At 40.9% G+C, this 22979-nt stretch overlaps 1 protein-coding gene across 3 annotated transcripts in view; it reads left to right on the top strand.

Moving 5' to 3' along the window:
* Positions 1–402: 402 nt before the first annotated feature.
* Positions 403–22979, top strand: part of NRG3 (neuregulin 3) — a 944800-nt gene continuing 922223 nt past the window's right edge. For all 3 annotated transcript variants that reach the window (XM_088463066.1, XM_088463067.1, XM_088463065.1), the window contains exon 1: positions 403–1537. In XM_088463066.1, coding sequence (XP_088319192.1) covers positions 829–1537 — 709 coding nt within the window. In that variant the 5' untranslated portion in view covers positions 403–828. The remainder of the gene's footprint in view (positions 1538–22979) is intronic.

The following is a 22979-nucleotide window of genomic DNA, read 5'->3' as shown; positions in this document are numbered from 1 at the left end:
GCATTAGTGGGAGGTGCTTTTTTCCTTTTTGCTTTCCCAAAGCCCAGTCTGTCTCTTGCTCTGCTAGAGGCATATACAATTGATGCTGTAAAGGCTGAAGAAAACTGCTTACTATTCCATTCACTTATATTATTTTATGCCACAGTATAAATGGATGTATGCCTATATGTACATCTGCATCTGTACATGCATTCGGATGCTGTTTTCTCTCCCTATGGCTTATTTTGTCTTCTGTTAAATGATTTTGCTGGTGTCTATACTGCTACTGCTGCTGGCTTACAGAGCTCAGACTCTCCTTAGCTCTAGCTTCGGATTGGTCTCTCTCTTAAAGTGCTGGCCAAGGGTTGGTTGCAGGGACTGCTGAATAACAGGTGCATTTTGCTGCTCTGTCGCCTTTGAAAGAAGCAGCCGAGGAACGCTGGTGCATCTGTTCTGTGGATAGAGAGAAGCAGGGAAGAGGGAAGGCAGCTCCCGTGTGCAGGAATGTGGCAAATCAAATAGACAAGGGGACACACTCGGATGCTTGGTGAAGGAAGAAGGCTGGTGTATTCCTATGGAGAGCAGGAGAGAGAGAGGGGAAAAGTGAAGGCGTTCGAGGATGAATATCATATATTAAAGCCTGGATGGAATTCGTGTTTTTAGCTGATTCAGCAGCTGCTTCTGGCATTTTGCTCTGCACAAAATTATAATGGAGGAATTGGTTGTTGTTAATTATCTGTGACATTTGAATGCTAATAATTTTGCTCCTTCCTTGTAGGGAGCCAAATGAAATGCTGATGATCCAGCTTCTCAATGCTCATGTATTTTGGGGGATGAAAGGAATATAGGATGAGTGAAGTGGCTGCTTCCACCTCACCACCTGTACGTCCGGCAGCTGCTGAAGAGGCTGCAGGTGGAAACACTACAGAAGAGGAGGATGGGGCACCAAACCCTCGGGAGGTGCAGTGTAGTGACTGCATTGTATGGAACAGGCAGCAAACGTGGCTATGTGTAGTGCCTCTGTTAATTGGATTCATTGGCTTGGGTCTGAGTTTGATGCTTCTAAAGTGGATCGTAGTGGGATCTGTAAAGGATTATGTCCCGACCGATTTAATGGATTCCAAGGGTATTGGCCAGGACCCCATTTTCCTTTCTAAACCGAGCTCTTTTCCAAAAATGATGGAGACTACAACTACTACAACCACGACCAGGACTCCTAATCAAATTAGCACCCGTTTAACAACTACCACTCGGGCCCCTACTCGGATCCCAGGAAGCAGAGTACCTATCCGGGCAAACCCTAAAACAACTACTGTACGCCATACAGTCGCCCCTCCTACAATTATCACCACCACTGTCCCTCTTAGCACGACCACTTATGTTTCACGCCCACTTCCAGGTACCCCCACCACCCAGCCAATGCCCATCTGGCCCACTGCGGAATATTCTACCTCTTCCTACAAAATTTATCTCCACGTTTCCACTCAGTCCTGGACACAGTCTCATTTTCAGGAGTCTACCACTAGCACCCCGGAAACTACCACTATGCCCAAACATCGTAAGTAGAATATGACAAAATAAATAAATAATATCATGAGCTGCCCTGTTATACTGATTTGGGTGTGGAGGGGCTGAGTAATATGTAAAAGCATTCATGGAGAAAACACTGAAATGAATCAATTCTCCTGGGTGAAGAGTTTCTACTTTAACTCTACCAGTGCTGGAGAGTATCTGCCAACACTATTTGACAGCAATTTGCAGTTGTCTTAAGCAGTTAAGGGGTTAAGATCTTTTTTCCCCTTATGCTACAGTGAAATGACTGCACTATCACTGCAGATATGCTTAATGCTTTGGTTAAGTTTCCAACTGATAATAATACAAGATGAAATGACAAGATCTTTGCTGTACAAGTGATGCATGTTCAATCCTGCAGCAAGGCTGAGCATCCCACTGTCCGGAAGGTGTAAAATCTCTGCAATGAGAAAAATAGCAGTGAGACGATAGTGTTGATGTGAAAATGAAACCGGCACACAGTCATTATCCTGCTTTTCTCTTCATATAGATGATCCAGCTGACTAATTAAAGATCTGGCTTGTAATGTATTTGCACTTATCTATTATGTGACTACATGCTACAGTATAGAGACGTATACATAACAATCACCTGAAATTATAATACATGATCTGCTGAAGAGTTCCAAATATTGTATTCCAAACCTGCAAATGTGTTTGTGATTCATGAGAAAAACAGGAATAAATGGCAGGGGTAAATCTTCCTATTCATTTGCAGATCTGAGCCAAGATCTATTTTTGCCCTCTTTTGTGTTTGCGTTTATTAAGCTGTATATGGTGGCTTTTAGAGTGTAAAAAAAAAAAATCAGTATTGTATCAGTGGATGATGACTGTACTTTGAGATGAAAACCTTTCAACCTATGAAGGTTATTTGGGACAAGGACAATGAAGGAAGTCCAGGAGAAACACAGCCATCAATGAATATGTTTTTTTTTTTTTTTACTGCTATGCAAGGGATTTGAGAAATCCTTGATATGCCTTCTAGATGTTTATGACTGTGAAAGCTATTGAGTATAATTTTTTAAAAGGGTAATCCTGGCTGTGTCTCGGGCATGATAATCCGTGATTATTTTGCTAGAGGATTGATTTATAACATTTACTCATTCCAATGTTGTTTTTATTTTATTTATAAATCCATTTGTTCGTAAGCCCCAGGATACATAAACAGATCTAAAGAGAGAAAATTATACTGTACTAGAGGGAAATTGGGAAAAGCTGTTGGTAAATTACCACAGCAAACAAGGCAATAAGTCCACACCAATGGCCAGGAAAGACATTTTTCTGACGATTTATATGAAGGGAGGGGAAGTAAAATTGTTGCAACCATTGAGATAATCAGTTAATGACCGATAAACTGCAATGCATCTACACTATCTGTGTTGTAACTTGGACCTGACTTTCATCTTCATGGCATTTTGCTGGGTATCATTTCATTTCACTCGATTTTTGCCCCAGGGGTGTGTGGAGAATCTCCAGTGTAATACAGGCCATAGCACTAGTACTGTATATGGGTCAGTCAGTGTTCTAGTTAATTGTGTAAGACATTAAAATAGTATACTTCAGTCATGAAAATGTGTGAAATGCAAAAGAATTACAGGTTATTTTTTATTTGTTGCTAATGTTTATTTTTCAGGTAATTAAAAAATTTGAATAAAAATGCATCATTTTAAATCAATTAGCAGGAGCAGCTGTCATTTTGCTTATTTTGTTTTGCAAAACCTCATTTAACATTATATTTTGTATCAGTAATAATGTTGTGGGAGGACCCACATTCTAAAGCCCTAATTTTGTGGATCACTGTTGTGTAGAGACTGATTTATTAAATACTTAATGGATGGATGGCAACACCCTCTGTTGTGAGAAAATAAAATGCAAATGATATCAGGCCGACTCACAGAACAACTGCAACAGATTAGTAATCTCATTTTGGTCACTGAGCTTTCAGGAGACAGGCGAGAGTAGTTAACACAAGATGAATTTTGAGAAGTAGAGAGTGTGCAGACATTGTCTATGGCCAAAGGAGCAGTAGTTCTCCAAGCCACAATATAAATACAATGCATACTCCATAAGGGTGGCTTCAATTTGTATGGGGATTGTACTCTCGTGAACACAGATGGGATGTTCTGATTCATTTAATCTTTGTCAGAGGACGCATTTCAACACTAGGACACAAGACATGCTGCTTTTATTTTGCCTAATTGTCAAGGTGTAGCATATGGAAATGGGATCTTCCAAAGGAATAATCTGCATCTATCCTTTGCTCTAGTGGTGCACAATGCATAGGGTCAAAAAGCCTATTGTGAAATATTGTGTATTCCTTTGAGTTCCTCTCTCATTGTTCAAGCTGCTGTTAAAATGATAGTTATCATGGATCTTGCTCTGTCGTGTGAATACAGATAAAAGCAACCAGTCTGCTGTCCTTCACATTAAGATAGCCGATGCATCAGGGTTTTAGACAGTAGGGTTGTACTACTTCCTTCCCATGTATCATGCTTTCCTCATTTCTCACATGTTAAGCTCTGTAGCAGTTCTGTACATCATAATGATGGAATTGGTCAAGTTGCTTCTTGCAAATGTGGATGCCAAAGAATGAAACAAAATAAAGTTATCTAAAGCTTGATAAAAATCAGTCCATATGATAAATGTATAGGAGAACTCTGGATAGTTGGCAATCCTATAGTTCAGTATAACTGAAAATAACTGATGGATCTGGTCAGAACAGATAATAATAATAATAATAATAATAATAATAATAATAATAATAGCTGTACTCACAATTTTAATTAAAGTAATGATACATTAATAAAACCAAAGTGTAGATGTGCCAAAGTTAAATGTCACTGTGGAGACACAGTATTAAAATATATTCACTTTCCTTGTTGTTACACTACCGTTCTTTTGTATAGTAGATCCTCTCTACAGCTTTCAGTGTATCACATTAATACAACACCTTCATGTTGTATTGACTGTTAACTGTAGCTATTGTTTTTCACATGGTCAGTGCCACCTTACTCAAATAATAGGCTTAATTAATATGTAATTATCATCAATGAAGGTTTTGTTTCAGAAACGGTCATATATAGTATATTAATAACAAGAGCATATGTGTTACATGAACCACCAGGGGTAGTCATCACTCTTTTCAATTGCCTTGTTGGCATTATAGGATGCTGGATACTGGGCTGTATTTAGTCTGAAGTAAGGATTTATACTTGGATTGATTAGAGGACTGCTGTATCACTACATCACTTTCACCAGAGACAATAAAAAATGGATATAATTATCAGTGCTTGTGTAATGCAGTGCTTCTATATTGAATATTAGCTAATGTGAAGCTGCTAGATATTGTCATTCTTTGTTTACAAAATACATGGTAATAAAATTAATATTGCTAATGGTCTACCAATGATTTTTCCACTGATGAACATCCTGGATACTTATAATTTACAAAAAATGCGATGAAGTCAATGCGATTCTTTATAGTATGTTCCTGGAGGTTATTGAAGCAGAACCAACTTAAATTAGATGAACTGTATCCCACAGGACTTGTAGTTTTCTATCAAGGCAAAGGATGGAACCGCAGATTTTGCTTCAGCTAAGACATGCATGCTTTACAACATCTGTGGTAGAGGAAAAAAACCTTACCTGCCATGTTTGTCAAAGGTAAAGGGTTTGAGACAAAGCCTAGGGGGGAAGTGGAAGACAACACATCTAAGAGGCCTTAAGGGGCAAGCAAAATCAAGACTGTTCCAAGCCGAATATAATTATCAGATGTGGATAACAGAATTTTGCAAAAGTCATCAGGTAACATGTCTGTTTGCTGTGTTGCTGAAACACGGTGTATATAATGTTAATATTATTATACAGTATTTGCGACTGCATCAGAGAGATAAAGTTTTTGACAGTTGCATTAGTTACATGGTTACTTAAATTGTAGTGTTTTCCTAGACACAGTGGAGGCACCCATTTTGTAGATCAAACCAATATTCATGAGTAAACAGTTACCAATTCACAGAGGACCAAGTTAAAAGTACACTATAATAACATTTTTAGAATGCTCACATGTCCTTCAACCAATAGCAACTAGTCAGACATTATTCATAAATTATTATATATAATATCTGGTTATTATGAGATATGGCAAATTATTGTTTTGCCCAATTATACCATGTTATCAAGTAATCCATATGGTTTCTTATTATGTCTTTAATGAGACTGGACCATTAGGCCTAGATCTACTCTGCATAAGTTAATCATTTTAAAACTAGTTTAATTTTGAGCTGCTATAAATTTTCCATTCAGACTTATCACAGCATATTCAAGCCACTGCATCACGATTAATTTCCTGAAAAGCAATTTCTCTTTTGAGGCAATCATACCTGTACTCTCTTATCCTATGATAGTGTGAGATAAATATATATATTTATAAAAATACAACAGCTATGTACTTTACAGACATAATCATGTATTGATTTGCAGATGGTAAAAGGTATTTTTATATCTATTGAGAAAAATTGATTACAGTATGTTTGTACAGTCATTCAGGAAAAAACCTGTTAAGAAGGCTTGAGCTGGCAGTGCCCTGTCTAAATATCTGAATTTATGACAACACTGTGGCACTATGGGTCGGGTAAGTGTTGTAACATGGGGTATAGAAATGAGGACTCCAGACAGACAGGTATTTGGTAAAGCAGTGTCTTTTAATGGGACTGCACCTTAGCATACATGAGCGTAGGCCTGGATACACACAGGCACATAACAGTTAATAAGCAAATAATCATAAAAGTAAATATCCTAGCACTCCTTGTGCTTAACAGTCAGCAGTCACAATATCTGTGGACCTTCCAGGTCCTGGCACCCCCCAACACACCTGGCCTTTCACCTATCCAGTTTGTCTGGTATCAGGAGCAAGGAGCATCCGATGTGTGGGAGTTTTAAACCCTTCCTGTGCTCCAGTGATTATTCCAGCTGGGTCTATGTAAATGTAAAAACCTGGAATTCCACATCTCCACTGCTAATGCAGAATGCACAGGCTTCACTCCAGCTTTTCCTGGAGGGAGCTGATCCCACAGGAATGTGAGTAGTTCAGGTGAGAGACAACCCCTATCACCACAGTATGTTAACCCTCCCCCCTTTTTCCCTTAACCCTAACACCCTTCTTGCACCCTAATCCTAACCCTCCCCACCCCACACCTTAACCTTCCCCGTTAGTGTCTAAACCTAAAATCTCCCTCCTTGGTGCCTAACTCTAACCTCCACCCCAAAACCTAACTCTAACCCCCCAGTAGTGCCTAAAGCTAACCCTCCCCCCGCAGTTAACAGCTAGGGGCACCCCAGCGTACCTTCAATCAGGATGCCGTCAGGATTCTGGCGTCGCTCTCAGGGCTGGCATAGGGATTTAGGGGGAGATTTAATAAAGCTTGGAGAGAGATAAAATTGGAGGTAAATAGCACCAACCAATCAGCTCCTGTCATTTTTCAAACACAGCCTGTAAAGTGACAATTAGAAGCTGATTGGTTGGTGCTATTTACCTCCAATTTTATCTCTCTCCAAGCTTTATTAATTCTCCCCCTTAGTCGCTTATGTTCAATCCTGGGTTGGGATTCAGACACCAAGATTTCAACAGACGGCGTCCCGGCTGTCTGTATTTTAACTCCTACCCACCAGTAAGAGGATCAAATCTTTATTGTACATTTTTGCCAAAAATTACTCTTTGCTAGCCTTGTGGTAAAAGGAAAATATTTGGTGCCTTATGGCTTCAGAGGTCAGCGATTAAAGTGTGCTGTCTCCCTTTGGAATGGACCAGAAGTTTGGGATTTCAGCATAACTTTTAACCTGAGCCCTGGAGCACCACATCATTCTTTTTCACAAAGAATAAACTAATTTGTATTTATATGGAATAGAAAGCAGATTGTAAACTTCAGCTGGACAGGGCTGACATGCTGGAAAATGTTCCTTTGTGGGGGCAGTATTGATAATTATCAGATGAGTTCTAAGAACAGTGAGGAAACCCAGCAACAACTTATAATATTTCTGTGATAATTAAATATTCAGCCCACCGGTGACTTTACCATCTGCTTTATAATAAGTAAAGTTTGTTGAAGTGTCTCCCAGTCTCTTCATAACAAATAAAAAAATACACAATCTGCATCTCTTGGACAAAGAAAATAACTGGTAATTGGGATATAAAGCTGAAACATTTTGCATACTATGGCCCAGATTTATCAACGAGAGAGATTCTTGTTATTACTCGTTACAAATCTTAACAGGTTCTCCAACCAATCAGCTCCTAACTATCATGTTTTTGAGCTGATTGGTTGGAGCACCATTTAAGGTTAGTAACGAGTAATAACAAGAATATCACTCAGTGATAAATCTGGGCCTTAGTTATGATTGTTTAAACATGTTCTTTTGTGAATCCACCAATATGCACATTTTTTTTTATTTATTGTTAATTAGGAGATCTTATCTCTATGCTGTCCCAGATGGCGACTGTCAGTAGAGATATTGGTGATAGCATGTTTGACAGATTTATTTAAGCTTAATCAGTAAAGATATTTGTAGCTATATTTTTTAGCTGAGTAATGCAGAGTCTTTGATATATATTCAATATGTGGTTTGTTTGTTCTTTAAAATTTGCAAGGCGTGCAAATGGTGAATTATAATTTTCCTAGCACACTGCAGGGAATGTAGTGCAAATTTCTCTAATTAAGAGCCCTGATATTCAGGTAATCTAGTCAAGGTGTCAACCTACTCGTTCTTTGCAAGCCAAGCAATTTAATGGCACCCTGTCAAGAACCATGTTTAATTAGTGATACATGCATGTGTGTTTTTATATTTAATAATGATCTATTACTTACATTTTGTCTAATAAACCACAGTTTCTACATTTTATCTATGTTGGGAATATAAACTGCCCTATAAAAATGTTGTTAACACAGTATGCATTCTTTATATTCTCTTCATATTAATGTTATATAGAACTAGAGATGAGCGGTCTGGTTTTTGCTTGGATCTTCCCACCCACTTTGGATCTCAGAACCAGACAAAATGTAATCTTTTATGGACATCTTGCCTCATTCGAGAAGATCCAAGCCAAAACCAAACCACTCATCTCAATTAATAACATCTACAAATTCACTGTACAGTAGCAAAGTTTTGTAGTGTGAATTGTGCGTGAATGCCAGACCTCAATCTATTTTAAATAATATCTTACAGAATTGTGAAGCGCATGCCTCACTTAAAGTAACTGTGAGTTCTTGCTTGAGGAATCTGCTACCTCACCAGACAGAATCGAGGTTGACAGATACATGAAGTTCTAGCAATACTGTGTCCAGGGGTGTAACTAGATGTATGGGAGTCCCTCAGCAATATTTCCTCGGGGCCCCCATAGGTCTACCTATACAGTGACCATGTAGTTGTGCTCATTAGGCAATGCCCCCTGTAGTTGTGCCCCTTATGCAGTTCCCATTATACAATGCCCCCTGTGGTTGTGCCCATAATGCAGTGTCCCCAGTAGTACCCCTTACGCAGTGCCCCCAATAATGCCCCTAGTACTGACCCTTATGTTGTGCCCCCAGTAATTCCCCTAATGCAGTGCCCCCAGTAATGCCCCTAGTAGTGCCCTTTATGCTGTGCACTCAGTAATGCCCTAGTAGTAGCCCTAATGCTGTGGCCCCCCTCCCCTGTGCAGTACTTACCTCTCATGCTGGCCACTGGGCAGTGCTCCAGTCCACGCCGTCAGCTCTCCTCCCGCATAGACGCTGCCACTGACTGGATCTATCTAGATCAGGCAGCAGGAGCAGGCGCAGGCTCCTCTAATTGCGGGTGATGGCATGACTTCACCTGCACACCCGCACTCTTCATCACTGGGAATGCTGGCCTCTGAAGTGATCAGAGGTGTCTTTAGTCTCTGATCACTTCAGAGACCAGCATTCCCAGTTGCACCAGCAACATTGCCGCCCATGCTACAGGGGGTGCAGGGTGACACTTGCTGGCCTGGCGGGCCCCCTAAGTTGCTGGGCCCCATAGCAACTGCACCCCCTGCACCCTCTATAGTTACACCACTGACTGTGTCCAAGTTCCAACTTTGCTTTGCTGTTTAGTGGAATGCCATTCTGCACTGTAGCTGTAAATTAACATATCATTGAATTTATATTCTATGAACAGAAGAGGGACATAGTGAACATCAATTATTTTTTTTGCTGCGTGATGTAACTGGGGTAAAACAGGCATTACTTAAGGCCAAAATTATATCGTCAAACTTTTTTTGGCCAAATGCGGAATGGGTCAGATATTTCAGTTTCAAAATGTTGCTCCTTTCTAGTCACTTGCTTATTGGTAGAATTTTAACATGTTCAAAAGTGACATCACTTCCAATGTCACCATTATAACCCTACAAACAAGCAGTCACCCATAGACTTTCGATGTTAGGGGCCAGATTTATCAATGTGTGAAAATCTTTGTTTCTGCAATATCTCATTAACCCCAGCTGAAGGTGGCAATAAAAGGTCAACAGCCTTATAAAATGCTTAACTCTTTAAATAAAGTATTTTTGTAAATATTGCAAATATTTCTTGTGAAAGTAAAAACTTTTTTTTTCTCCATTAGTGGTAAGGCTCAAATGTGAAAAGCATGGCCTAAGGAAGCTGTAAGTTAACTCTCACTGCTTTGGGCCAGTATTGCTGAGGCAGCTGAGTATCCCTCAGTTGTCTCGAATATAGTGTTTTTCTTAAGTTTTGGTGATAAGTCTTAATGACACAGAAATTGGCCTCATCTCAGGAAACGTGTAGTTGTTACTTAATTGACACTTGTCAGGAATGAGACTCGCAAAGCTGTTACATTGTACTCACAAAACCAGGTAATGATGCACAGCAAAGTTAAGGGGTACATCCACTAGCAGACTGTGAAACGACTGCACTACTACGACATTGTAATCGTGCAGTCGTTTCACAGTCTGTGCTGTGCCTACACTGAACGATCAGTCATTCAGTACAGGCACCCTCCCTCATCCCGGAACATGGCCAATCTGTTGTTATCGGCAGATTGACCAGCATATTCGGGTGATGATAAATGTCAAAAACAACCATCGGAAATTTAAAGGAAAATTAAGGAAACCTCATACAAAATATACTACCGTTGGTATTATACCCCTGTACGACTCCATCAGATGTTTTCCTCCTCATCACCTGACTGTTGGCGAGGTTGCGGCCATAGAGGCACTATGTTACATATTTGGTGGACATGCCCAAATATTATCCCCTTCTGGGATTTGGTTACTGACCTTTTGAACTCTTTGTTGGAATCCCCAGTCACAAAGGATCCCTGGTTATTTTTGTTATGCTGCTCACCACCAAATCTTCATAGTTTCTCAAAATTACTTATGCATGTTCTTTCAGCGGCCAAATCTCTGATAGCTCTTAATTGGAAAAATACCTCCCCACCGTCTCTTTCTGCGCTTAAACGCCAGATTTGGCATATAGCTGCTATGGAAGAGATAACTTATTACCTCCATGATAGAGGACATATGTTTGCTCAAGTATGGGCTCCCTGGCTTTCTGTTGAGCATAGACATCTACCCCCATCTTTCTCTGGGAGGTGACGTGTATGGAGACCCATGGAGGGTAGGCACATTTTCTTCTTTAGTTTAAGCTGACATTTTTTTTATTCCATTTATTTTTGTGGTCATTTTCCCCTTCCCTTTCCTTCCCCAACCCTTTCCTCCCCCCCCAATGGTTTCTGACCTTTGACTGTTGTCTCATATATAAGTACTTATTTGTATTGATAATTTGGTTATCAATTTATTTCTGTTGTCACCATTAATAGACTGATATCTATTTTGTTCTTTTTTTGCTTTAACCGATTCAATTTTATTGTTGATTGTGTAAAGCTGTTTGATATTGGCATTGTTTATCGTTTTGCGGCCGGTGACACGGTTTTGATGTTTATATTTCTGTTTTTCTAGTTATGATTGACTATCCAAAATAAAGAATTTGAAAAAAAAAAAAAAACAACCATCGGGAGCGTGCATCACTGGTCGTTTTTGACAATAAGCTGCCCAATTTGTGCCCGATTAACAAACGGTTGAAGGATAACGATGTTGTTAATGTTCAATTGCTCTGTTTAATCAGGTAGTGGATACCCGCCTTTAGAGCCACCATTCTCAGTCTTGGATGTCTGCAGATCTCAGCTGCAGTGCATGCACTTTAATGTCTAATTTATTCTTGTTTCTTAAGAATACTTACCAACTCTCTTGGAATGTCCAGGAAAGTCTTGAAGACCAGTCTCTCACATGCCACCCGCAGTGCAGTGGAAATTCTGTGAAGAGTTAAATGATTAGTGTTGAATCGCATCATTGTGACCACACCCCAAGCTGTTCATTGCCCTGATTCGTGGTTGTGAGCAATATTTCCAAAGAGGTTGCACCTCCAGGAGGGGGCTCTTAAAAAATTGTCAAGTACATACAAATGTGTCCTCATACTTCTAGCCTCAATATGCCATGTGGTGCAAGATGCCTGGCTTGAGTGAGCCACCAAATTATGTGCGATTCTGCTAGCGCTGGGTGCAATGTAACTAGAACACATCAGGAGACTATTGATTCATTTTCTATGCAACATTTGTATATCTGTGTCCAACTGAGTCTGCATACGAAACACAAAGAAACCTGGCATGGAAAAAAACAGTGTCCGCTGCATGGTAGTAGTTCGTATAAAGATTCAGACTCAGTCACACACAGATATACAAGTGTCACATATCAAATGAATCAGCACAGTCTGCTGGTGCGTCCTATTTATATCACATTTTGCGACTGACACATATGTTCGCAAAAAAGTATACAAAAAATTATGCCTGGCGCCTACAGAGTAGCACAGGACCTGGCGCTTCCAGTGGGGCTGTTTGGCACAACTACAGCAATGATGTATAAGGAGACATCTGTATGACTTCAGGCCAGTAAAGCCAAGATGTAATAACTGTGCACATTGGTAGTACTGTAGGTAAAGAATAAGGATGAAAGTTATAAGTTAGAAACTGAATTGATCTGTTTGTGACACAGTTTAATAAAAAAAGATGTATTCGAGAGAATACATATATAATTAAACATTGCCAATAGTATGTGCTGAGCAAAAAGGTGCTATACTTGTTGCCACAACTGAAGGGTTCTAGTAGGCTTTGTCATCTAAACGGATATAAACTGTCATTTTGTTGCGTGATTTTGATATTCAGATGATTAAATTAATATTAAAGTGAACCATTCTCAGATGTATACATTTCAATGAATTTATTTTTTTAGGTACAAATAAGCGACCGTGCCACATTGGTTATAAAGACAAACCTCTTACCTTTCAAATCCTTGCAAATGAATCCCTTAATGTATTTCTCTACAGCAAACCTCATGACCTATGAGAACATTTCTTCAAACAAGTGTGTGACTGATTTTTCGCATCCCGGCTCAGTAGCAAATTCATTTCACAAACGATGGCTCTAGAAAATACAATTACCAAAGATACACAGTGAGAAAAACATACACTTAAGAGTCTGAATTGCACCCTGTACTGCCAGAGTGGGAGGGCTGAAATTCATCTGCAGAGATTTGTATTTTAATCAGGAGAGTTAGATCTAATCAGAACATGATAACAATATGAAAATCTGATGAAAATTGACTATGAACGCTGGACAGAAATGGCTTGTAGACTGACATATATGCTAGAAAGGTGTAATATAAGATCTGATGTGAAATGAACGAGGAGTCTCATCTCCCTATCTTGCTTTACCAAATACATATCTCTGCAGTATCTGGAAAGGCACACCTCCAGTACAGTGCAGACTGGGAGTGATATGTGACTACAATTTACACCAAAACAGGCATCATGGTTTATATTGCCGAGCTCATCTTATCAAAATATACTGTTCTTTGAGGGGGGGGCGGTTTGTAAGCACTAAGGCGCATATGCATTAGTAAAATTTTAAATATTTTGTAATTTTCAGTAGCAAACATGTAGCCTTAGAGATCTGTCACTGGAAGATGTTATTATTTGACAAGTTTACTGATTTTAAGGTGTATTTGACAAGAGTGTGAACTCCTTGTTGTATTCAGTCTTCCTCTCCTGCTCATGTGCGTTTAATCTGACGTCCAGTACCCGCGGCTGGCGGCTGATACATGCACCTTGAGTACTTAAGGTGGGTAAGTGTACACAGGGGCATATCTATAATGGGTGCAGGGTGTGCGGGGAACATGGGCCCCTGGGTCCAGGGTGGCCCCGCACCGCACACCCTGCACCCATAGTATTACTTACCTCTCCGGAGTCCCACGTCGGTGCGGGGGTCCGGCGCTGTAAAACGACTGGAAAATGCGCATGCGAAGTACAAAAGAGAAAATGGCAGCCGCGGCCATTTTCCCGGTGACCTGTGCATACATTGTAGACTCTGGGCACACTCTAGTGTCCAGAGTCTATAACTCCGGCGCTGGCAGAGCACAGCTCAGTGCTCTGCCGGCTGCCGGGCGGAGAGGAGGGGGCCCATGTCGGAGACTGCACACGCGCCTTCTCCTCTCTGGAAACGCCCCTGAGTGTACATTATGTGTTGTCATTATTTAAGTGTGTCCTGATGAAATAGCTGATGCCCTGAAACACTGAAGTCTAAATACAGTGAATTTTTTGCATCGTGAATTGTGCCTCTGAGTGCCAGTATTTTTTGGTGGAGTATATATATACATTAGTGTTACATTGTTATATATATATATATATATATATATATATTTGTGTGTGTGTGTGTATGTATATATACGGGAAGGTGGGAGGTTGTACATCGGCTAGTGTAGCAGTTCTGCATTTATAATATGGGATGTATATGCTAATATCCCCTTAGAAGAGATTGAGGATAGGATACTGATAATAAATGTTTCCTTTACTAGCGTGTGACCAGGCGATATCATTGGAGTTACAGTTAATCCATCATTTCAGACAACTAAAATATGTGACATAGTCTGTGACAAAAATCAAGTGCGTAAATCTGCATACTTCTATACACTGAGCCTTTTCCTAACCCTGTATTGCATGATTTATGAAAAAACAAAGATTCCCCAGAATTATTTAAAAAAAAACACATTTATTAAATACACCATGCCATGGTGGAATTGAATCAAAGGAAACATAAACATATGCAGAATTGGTTTGTTGCCCACAAGTAATAACATTCAATACAGCGGGGGGGTGTAACTAGAACTTTGTCGGCCCCATAGCCAAATCCCCACTGGCACTGAGAGGTAGAAATATATATCTACTGCACCATATAAATATATATTTTGTATATACATATTTGGCGCCACTCCAAAGCCATTGCCTGCTCTGCCACAAGACCCTCCCACTACCAGTCCCTGCCTGTGCCCAAAAAAGAGAGAGACTCGCGAGGCTATGATGTCATTATCTCATAAGACCAGTAACTCTGCGCATTAGGTGAAAGCCATACAGTTGCAGTGAGTGACACACAACCCCTCACGCCATTCAGGGTTTCCCCCACAGGTAATTTAAAAAAAGTCTGCAGGGTGCAGTGGGTTGCTTGCTGGACCAGTGGGCCACCTAAGCCTCTTGGTCCCATAGCAAGCGCATCCCCTGCACCTCGTATAGTTAAGCCACTGCAATACAGGGTTAATAACCCATAGTTCCAGGATGACCTGGCATTTTACCTCTTTAACATATTCGGGGTGGGAGACTACAATCAGTTCAACTAGTCAACAATACTGAAAAAAGTCTAACATATGCTATGCTTAGAGAAACTTTTAATCTTTCCCAGCAGAAGGTCATATCACAACACTGTAATTTCCTAAGATAATTTATTGACCACTCCACAGTTGCCATTTCTATAGCCAATGGTTGACATATTTCCCATTCCCTAAGTATACCCATTTTGGTGCGCGCACAGCTTTCCTCCTCACTGCAATTATATTCTGTATAATGCAATTTATCATTACATTTTTTAGAATACTTATCTATTTCCTTTAAGGTGTTATCAGATGGGGATTCCCTCTAGCCACTGATGCCCTAAACGTAGCCAAAAACAATCCATTGTCTATGGGAGTGCCATTGGTTAGACACTTTTGGCACACTGTTAGGCAATTCTTGGAGCAGCACATATATGCATAAAAGAATGCCCTGTTCACTCTAAACTGTGAATATTCCTGGAGGGCCAATAGCTAACAAAAGGTAGTCAAAAATGATGGCAATCAGTGCTTCAGGTTCAGAATGAAAGCTGATCCTGCAGAATTGGATTGCAAGTGGCCTTCACCAAATGTCATTATCTTCTTAGCTGTCTTTTCTGTAATGCAATTTCAGTATAAATTTCTGGGAGGTAACAGGGAGCTGGGGAGTTGGCTAATAATAGTAGTTGTGTCTGTGTGATTGACTGCTTTTAAAGATGCAGTTGCACTGACACTGGGCCATGGTCACTCCGAAATTCTGCACCTGCCACAGGCCAATAGCTAACAGCAATGTCCATTGGTGCTGCTGATGGTACACAGATTTATGAAGCAGCCAGGGGAAATGCCCATTGGCCAATGCATTAGCATAAAGATGCAGTACCAGCTGAGACCATAGTTGCAGCAGCTACTGCAACTGCGTCCACCTCTAAATTGCCCCCACAATGTGAATGAGATATCACAGTATGAGCCCCTCTGCTGCAGGCATCAGGGTGACCCTGGAGGGAGGCTTTTGGAAAACTCATGAATTGGCAATTAGTATCTGCTCTGCTCTCCTCTCTTGGTCACTTTCTTGTGTTTCCTGCCTTGGCTGGACCTTGTGGTACACAACTTGCTATCTTGCAGTCCTGTAATTTCCTTTTTTCAGACAGAAGACAAAGATAGCTTGTTGACTAGGTTGATGGAATATGTGCATTCCCCAGCTGCCAATAACAATTACATTTCCTAAGGTCCCTGGGGCTACATAGGAATATGCTAGGCATCTTGTGGCAGCTCTGCTATACAGGCAGATGTGGGTGTTATGTTTGCCCCTTATTTACTAAGATTTGTTGTCTAAACTATATGGTAGTCACTTCAGGAGAGAAGTGACTCTGCCAAGCAGTATGCTCGCTGGAATCTTACAAACTATGGGCCTGCTGCCTGATTCAAAGATGGATGCTAATGCGATCGCAGCTGAGAAAATCTGCTAATGATTCCAAAGAGCACCCGAGCATAAGGATGCCCACTTCTGCCTTCTCACAAATGCGTACCATGCCGCTCACCTGCGTAAATATTGGTAGCATTGACACACATCGAGTGGCCATCTTGCCCTTGCGGCAGGTCCGACTTGCCACAGATTTGGCAGCTCTCCTGACACGCAGAGCTATGTAGGAGATCACAATGGCTAATTCATGCTCGCCCATGTAATGGCATTCAGATGGTCAGGCACGCCCGTGTTTTTACACTCCCTGTTATCACCCCCAAACGCTGACAGCCAGTCACTTTGTGATTGATTCTTCTGTGTGTCTGTAATTACAGTGCAATCGCTGTGCATGTGCAGTGCGGCTTATACGCATGCGCAGTGACAAAACAGTCGCTCGATCTGTGTACATAATCGCCATTGCGTTCATCTCTGAATCCGGCCCTATAGCCTAACAATATGCAATGTATAATATATCATTTGTTGCTGTATATCACAGGAATTTACTTTAAATTTAGAGAAATTGGCATTTCTCATTACTAATTAGGAACATAATTAATCCATTTAAATGACTTATGCTACATCTCTAGGTCTGGGTGTGTACATATTATAAATCTCATGGTATGAATGCAAAACAATTCCACTGATCTTTAGGAAGATTAATTCCTTGGCCTCCCTTGTATCAGGCTTAAAGAACTTTTAGAATAAAAATGTCTAACAATGTGCAGTTGAATGTGGACACCAGCAGAGAGACTTCACTTTAGATGGAAGCAAACACTGATTGTGGGCGCAAGATTGTTATCCTCGCAGCAGCATTTGAAGAGATTAAAGGTTAGAAAGCTGTGATTCAGGGAGGCTGTTAAGCAGTGGGTAACCATAGAGAATGCAGGGAATAAGAGCAATACAGCATTAACATTATACCAGCATAGTGACAGAGGTAGTGTTGTAGTTTTTTTTATGTGTAATACATATTTTTCAGCTTCTCATATCTTATTATCCAGAATTACTTGGCATGTCATCTGTTCTTCTCTGTGTTACTATGTATTTGCAATGATGTCTGGCTCTTCCCATTACCCAACTGTCTGCAATTCTAACAGTCTGATATGAGTGTTCTTGCATTGCTTGCCTTCGTGGATGACTTTCAGCTGCGTTGTTGCTGGAAATGATAACAGGGTTTCCACCTTTCCAGATTTTCCCCCTGACGCTCCGCTTCTGACCGTCTATCCAATTTTCAAATTACTGTTTGGGTTTCCGTGATATTAGAAAGCAGACACTTGAAAATGATTTAGTCCTAAATTAGAATTAAATAATTGCTTTCAAGTGCACATATTAGCATCATAGAAGGAAGATATCCTGAATCCATTTGAAACACCTGTTATCACACAAGGGACTTTCTTGTTTTAAGACGTCTCAATCTAATTAGCACAAATGGTTTCAGACTTAACTTCTTAGTAAAAAGGTGTGTTTGCTATGATTGTTTTCACATTTGGAGTTTAACTTTCTCTAGGCTTCTGCAAACCATTTTTCCTTCCGTAAACAAGTGGTTAAAATAAGAAGTATTCCTAAGGGGCAGCCTATGTATTAATAATCGTGGAACTGTTGAGAAAAATTACATTTCTCGGGTGATTATTTTCATTTTAGATGAAAATATCCCCTCTATGTACCAAGGTGAACTTGCAGGGACAGTGGTTGCGGTAACCACTGCCCTGGCAAGTTATAGTACATACCTGGCATCCCCGCACAGTGTCAGTCTCCGCCGCTGGCTGAGAGATCGAAAGAACTTTCTCCTGCTCGTAAGCCTCCATAGGCTTAAAGCCTTTTATGCCATCTGAAAATGGTGTAAACTACCGAGGCCAAACTCTAAAAAGCTTTGCGTTTTGGAGTTTGGTACATAGGAGTCAGATCGTAGTCACTTTTGATAATAATGGGGACTGCAATCTGCAGTGCTAATTAGCACTCTGCCAGAGATTTCTGTGAAATCTCCCATATTGTGCTATTAGTACATAGCAACAGTTCATAAAATGATGCAGAAACTGCAGTTTCTACATAAGTGTATAAAAAATGATCTTCATACAAAGGCTCCTAGATCCTTTGTTTTATATATATTTGCTAGTTTTAAAAATGCTAGTGTGTCCTTTTTTCAGTGGTTTAAGACTTGCTTAGATTTAAAGGGCAAAAAAAGCCTAAACAAATAATTTGGTAATGAGATAAAGTGCTGGTGGACATATACATTGTTATAACCTGTGTGTTATTTTATCTGTCAGGTAAATGCAGCTTGCTACAGATGACCGTCTACTGCACATTCATCTCTTAGGATAGTTTCAGAATTATTAATTGATGAGAACACATTAGGAAAATCCATATGATTTTGCAGATGGCTTCCACTGAATATATATATATATTTATTTTTGTTTTAGAAATGAAGATACTAAGTACATTGATTGTAATTCCTTTTCATGTAACACTTTAATTTCTAAAGTTTTTTCTTATTATTTTTTTTCCCCTTTTATTTGTTCCTACAGTAGAAAGAATACCTATTTGTTGAATTGAGCACACAAAAGGGATGTCTACTTTTATAAAACCAACTTGTTGGTTATGTCCTCAAGTCATACATAGTAATTAGGTCACGAGACGTGTGTATAGAGTATGATGCAGTAGATGGTTACTAAACTTTGTATTTCAGAGCTTGGTAAATTTGACAATGTAGCAGCCTACATAACAACCTATGGGGCTGCTTTTGCAATTAATAAATGGAGGAATCACAGCAGATCTCCCTGACATCTTCTGTGGAAAACCCTTTATACATTCTGCAGATAATTACATTTTGCAGGTATTCCCCAGTTTTTGGGGATTTTCCTACAAAATGACATTGATAAATATGCCCCATAGTACTGTAGGGGTACTGTATTATGATCCCCTGATAATGCTTATTGCATGAATGGTTTAAGGAACATGATAAAGAGTTAAAGGTATTGACTTGGCCTCCAAATTCTCCAGATCTCAATCCAATCGATCATCTGTGGGATATGCTGGAAAAACAAGTCTGAGCCACCTCACAGCTTACAGTACTTAAAGGATCTGCTGCTAACATTTTGGATACCACAGAACACCTTCAGAGGGTCAGAGATGCCTCAATGGGTCAGAGATGTTTAGAGCATGAGTGTAACCTACGCCATATTACACAGGTGGTTTTAATGTTATGGCTGATTGAGAGTACTCATATATGAGCTTGTGGGCATATATGCTAGTTACATGCGTACGCAAGAAGGAATATTTTATCTGCTGTATAATAGAGGAATTGTGATGCATTGTTTTTCCTATCAAAACACATTTTAAAATACTTTTTCTGTGCTTATAACTAGGGGTGAGCGGGTTCGGATTTCTGAAATCCGAACCCCCACGAGTCCCCCGATCCGAGGCTGATCCAAGTCAGGCTCGACTTTTCCCGCCTGACTCGGAACTGAAATCGAGGCAAAACGTCATCATCCCGCCTTCCGGGTCTCGCGGGTTTTGGATCCTATATAAGGCACCCGCGTCGGCGCCATTTTCTCACTCAGCTGTGGACAGTGAAGAGGGAGGGTGGGAGTTAGGGCTGGCTGGGCTGTGTAGTGTAGTGTAGTGTAGTGCTGTGCTGCGCTGTGCTGCTGTTGTCCATAGGGGCTGTGTCCACTCCTTCAAAGTCTATAGGGGCTGGCTGGACTGTGTTGTGCAGTCAGTTGTCCATAGGGGCTGTGTCCACTCCAAAGTCCTGTGCAGTGTCCCTGTCCTAAACGGGTGCTGTAGAGTTGTCCAGGGGGTGCTCTGTCCATCAGGGGAGCTCCCGCCAAGTGCAAAACAAAAAATATTTTTTCTGTGTTTGTGAATTGTGTGCACTGTGGCTGCACGTGCATCAACAAAGGAGCAGCGCCGAGCGTGCGCCTGTGTCCCATAAGTAAAGGGCCAGCTGGCTTGACCATTAAGGGGTGCTGTACGTGCATCAACAAAGGAGCAGCGCCAAGCGTGCGCCTGTGTCCCATAAGTAAAGGGCCTGCTGGATTGTCCGTTAAAGGGTGCTGTATCCCCCAAAGTACACTCCAAACAAAATAAAAAAATATTTTCTGTGTTTGTGAATTGTGTGCGCAGTAGCCGCATGTGCATCAACAAAGTAGTGCCAAGCGTGCGCCTGTGTCATAAATAAGTAAAGGGCCGGCTGGCTTGACCGTTAAAGGATGCTGTAACCCCCAAAGTACACTCCAAACAAAATAAAAAAATATTTTCTGTTTGTGAAATGTGTGCACTGTGGCTGCACGTGCATCAACAAAGGAGCAGCACCAAGCGTGCGCCTGTGTCCCATAAGTAAAGGGCCAGCTGGCTTGTCCGTTAAGGGGAGCTGTAACCCCCAAAGTACACTCCAAACAAAATAAAAAAATATTTTCTGTGTTTGTGAATTGTGTGCACTGTGGCTGCATGTGCATCTACAAAGGAGCAGCGCCAAGTGTGCGCCTGTGTCCCATAAGTAAAAGGCCGGCTGGCTTGTCCGTTAAAGGGTGGTGTAACCCACAAAGTGCACTACTCTCCAGCAAAAATAAAAAAATATTTTCTGTTTTTGTGTGCGCCTTAGCCACACGTATATATCAATATAACATAAATGGAGGACTAAACTTTCTCCGATAAAAAAAAAATAGGGAAAGATCAAGAACCACTTCCTCCTAGTGCTGTTCCTGCTGCTGGGAGATGTTCATCATCCCAGAGAGGAAGTAGGAACACCACTACTTTTACTAAACAATTCACCCTCCAACAGTCCCTAGCGAGGAGGATGAAGTACGACAGCAGTCATCCTGAAGCAAAACGTATAACTGAGGCCTTGACTGCTATGTTGGTGTTAGACGTGCGTCCGGTATCCGCCATTAGTGCAGTGGGATTTAGACAATTGATGGAGGTAGTGTGTCCCCGGTACCAAATCCTGTCTAGATTCCACCTGCATCTTCAAAGCAGCAGTGACAAGCATGCGTCTGTCTTTTAAAGGGTGGTGTAACCCTCAAAGTGTGCTCCACAAACAATATAAAAATTCTTCTTTTTTTTCTGTCTTTGTGAATTGTGTGGGCTGCAGCCGCACCTGCATCCTCAAAGCAGCAGCGACAAGCGTGCGTCTGTCTGTTAAAGGATTACATCGGTGACAGCATCCAAGTAGGCATGTCAGACAGTCCGTACATGTACTGGCAGGAAATAGAGGCAATTTGGAGGCCCCTGTACAAACTGGCTCTATTTTACCTGAGTTGCCCCCCTCCAGTGTGTACTCCGAAAGAGTGGTTAGTGCAGCCGGGAACCTTGTCAGCAAAAGGCGTAGGAGGTTGCTTCCACAAAATGTGGAGAAGATGATGATCATAAAAATGAATTATCAACTCTTCCAGGGAGACCAGCCTCCAGAACGTACAGAGGGACCTGTGGTGGTGGATTCCAGTGGGGATGAATTAATACTCTGTGAGGATGAGGATACACAACACTGAAGAGGGTGAGGAATTGGTGAATGAGGAGGATGAGGATGACATGTTGCCTCCGTAGAGTCAGTTTGTGCAGGGACAGTCGTGTGGTAGACCCTGGCGCTGAAATGATTGGTTTGTTAAAGTGTGCATGTCCTGTTTATACAACATAAGGGTGGGTGGGAGGGCCCAAGGATAATTCCATCTTGCACCTCTTTTTTTTCCCTTGCATTATGTACTGTTTGGGGACTAGTTTTTCAAACTGCCATCCTGTCTGCCACTGCGGTGTCACTCCTAGATGGGCCACGTGTTTGTGCCGCCCACTCGTGTTGCTTAGCATAGTCATCCATCTACCTCGGTGCAACCTTTTGGACATAAAAACACTATTGTGAGGTGTAAGGTGTTCAGAATAGACTGGAAATGAGTGGAAATTAAGTTTTTTGAGGTTAATAATAGCATAGGAGCAGAAAAATCAACACATTCTGTGATTTTAGCTGTTTTTATGCTTTTTTTAAAAAAAATACAGATCCAAAACACAAAACCCATAACCCAAAACACCGAAGGGTGGTTTTGGCAAAACCAATCCAGATCCAAAACACGAAGAAAGATCCAGATCCAAAACCAAAACACGAAAAGTGGCCGGTGCACACCCCTACTTATAACCTTATTGTGTATACAAGTATATGTGTGCCTAATGCAAACCTGGTGCATATGATTCTGATTCCGAGCTGGATGCATGTCATTGTGCATATGCCTCAGCATAACGTTATAAATACAATATTTTTACATGCATCTTTTGAGAGTTTTGGATGTATATGCAG

This window comes from Taudactylus pleione, unplaced genomic scaffold (genome assembly GCF_031769625.1).
Source record: "Taudactylus pleione unplaced genomic scaffold, aTauple2 ptg001314l, whole genome shotgun sequence".
Classification (NCBI taxonomy): domain Eukaryota; kingdom Metazoa; phylum Chordata; class Amphibia; order Anura; family Myobatrachidae; genus Taudactylus; species Taudactylus pleione.
Note: the sequence above shows the minus strand (reverse complement) of the source record. Positions and strands in the feature narration are given on the sequence as shown.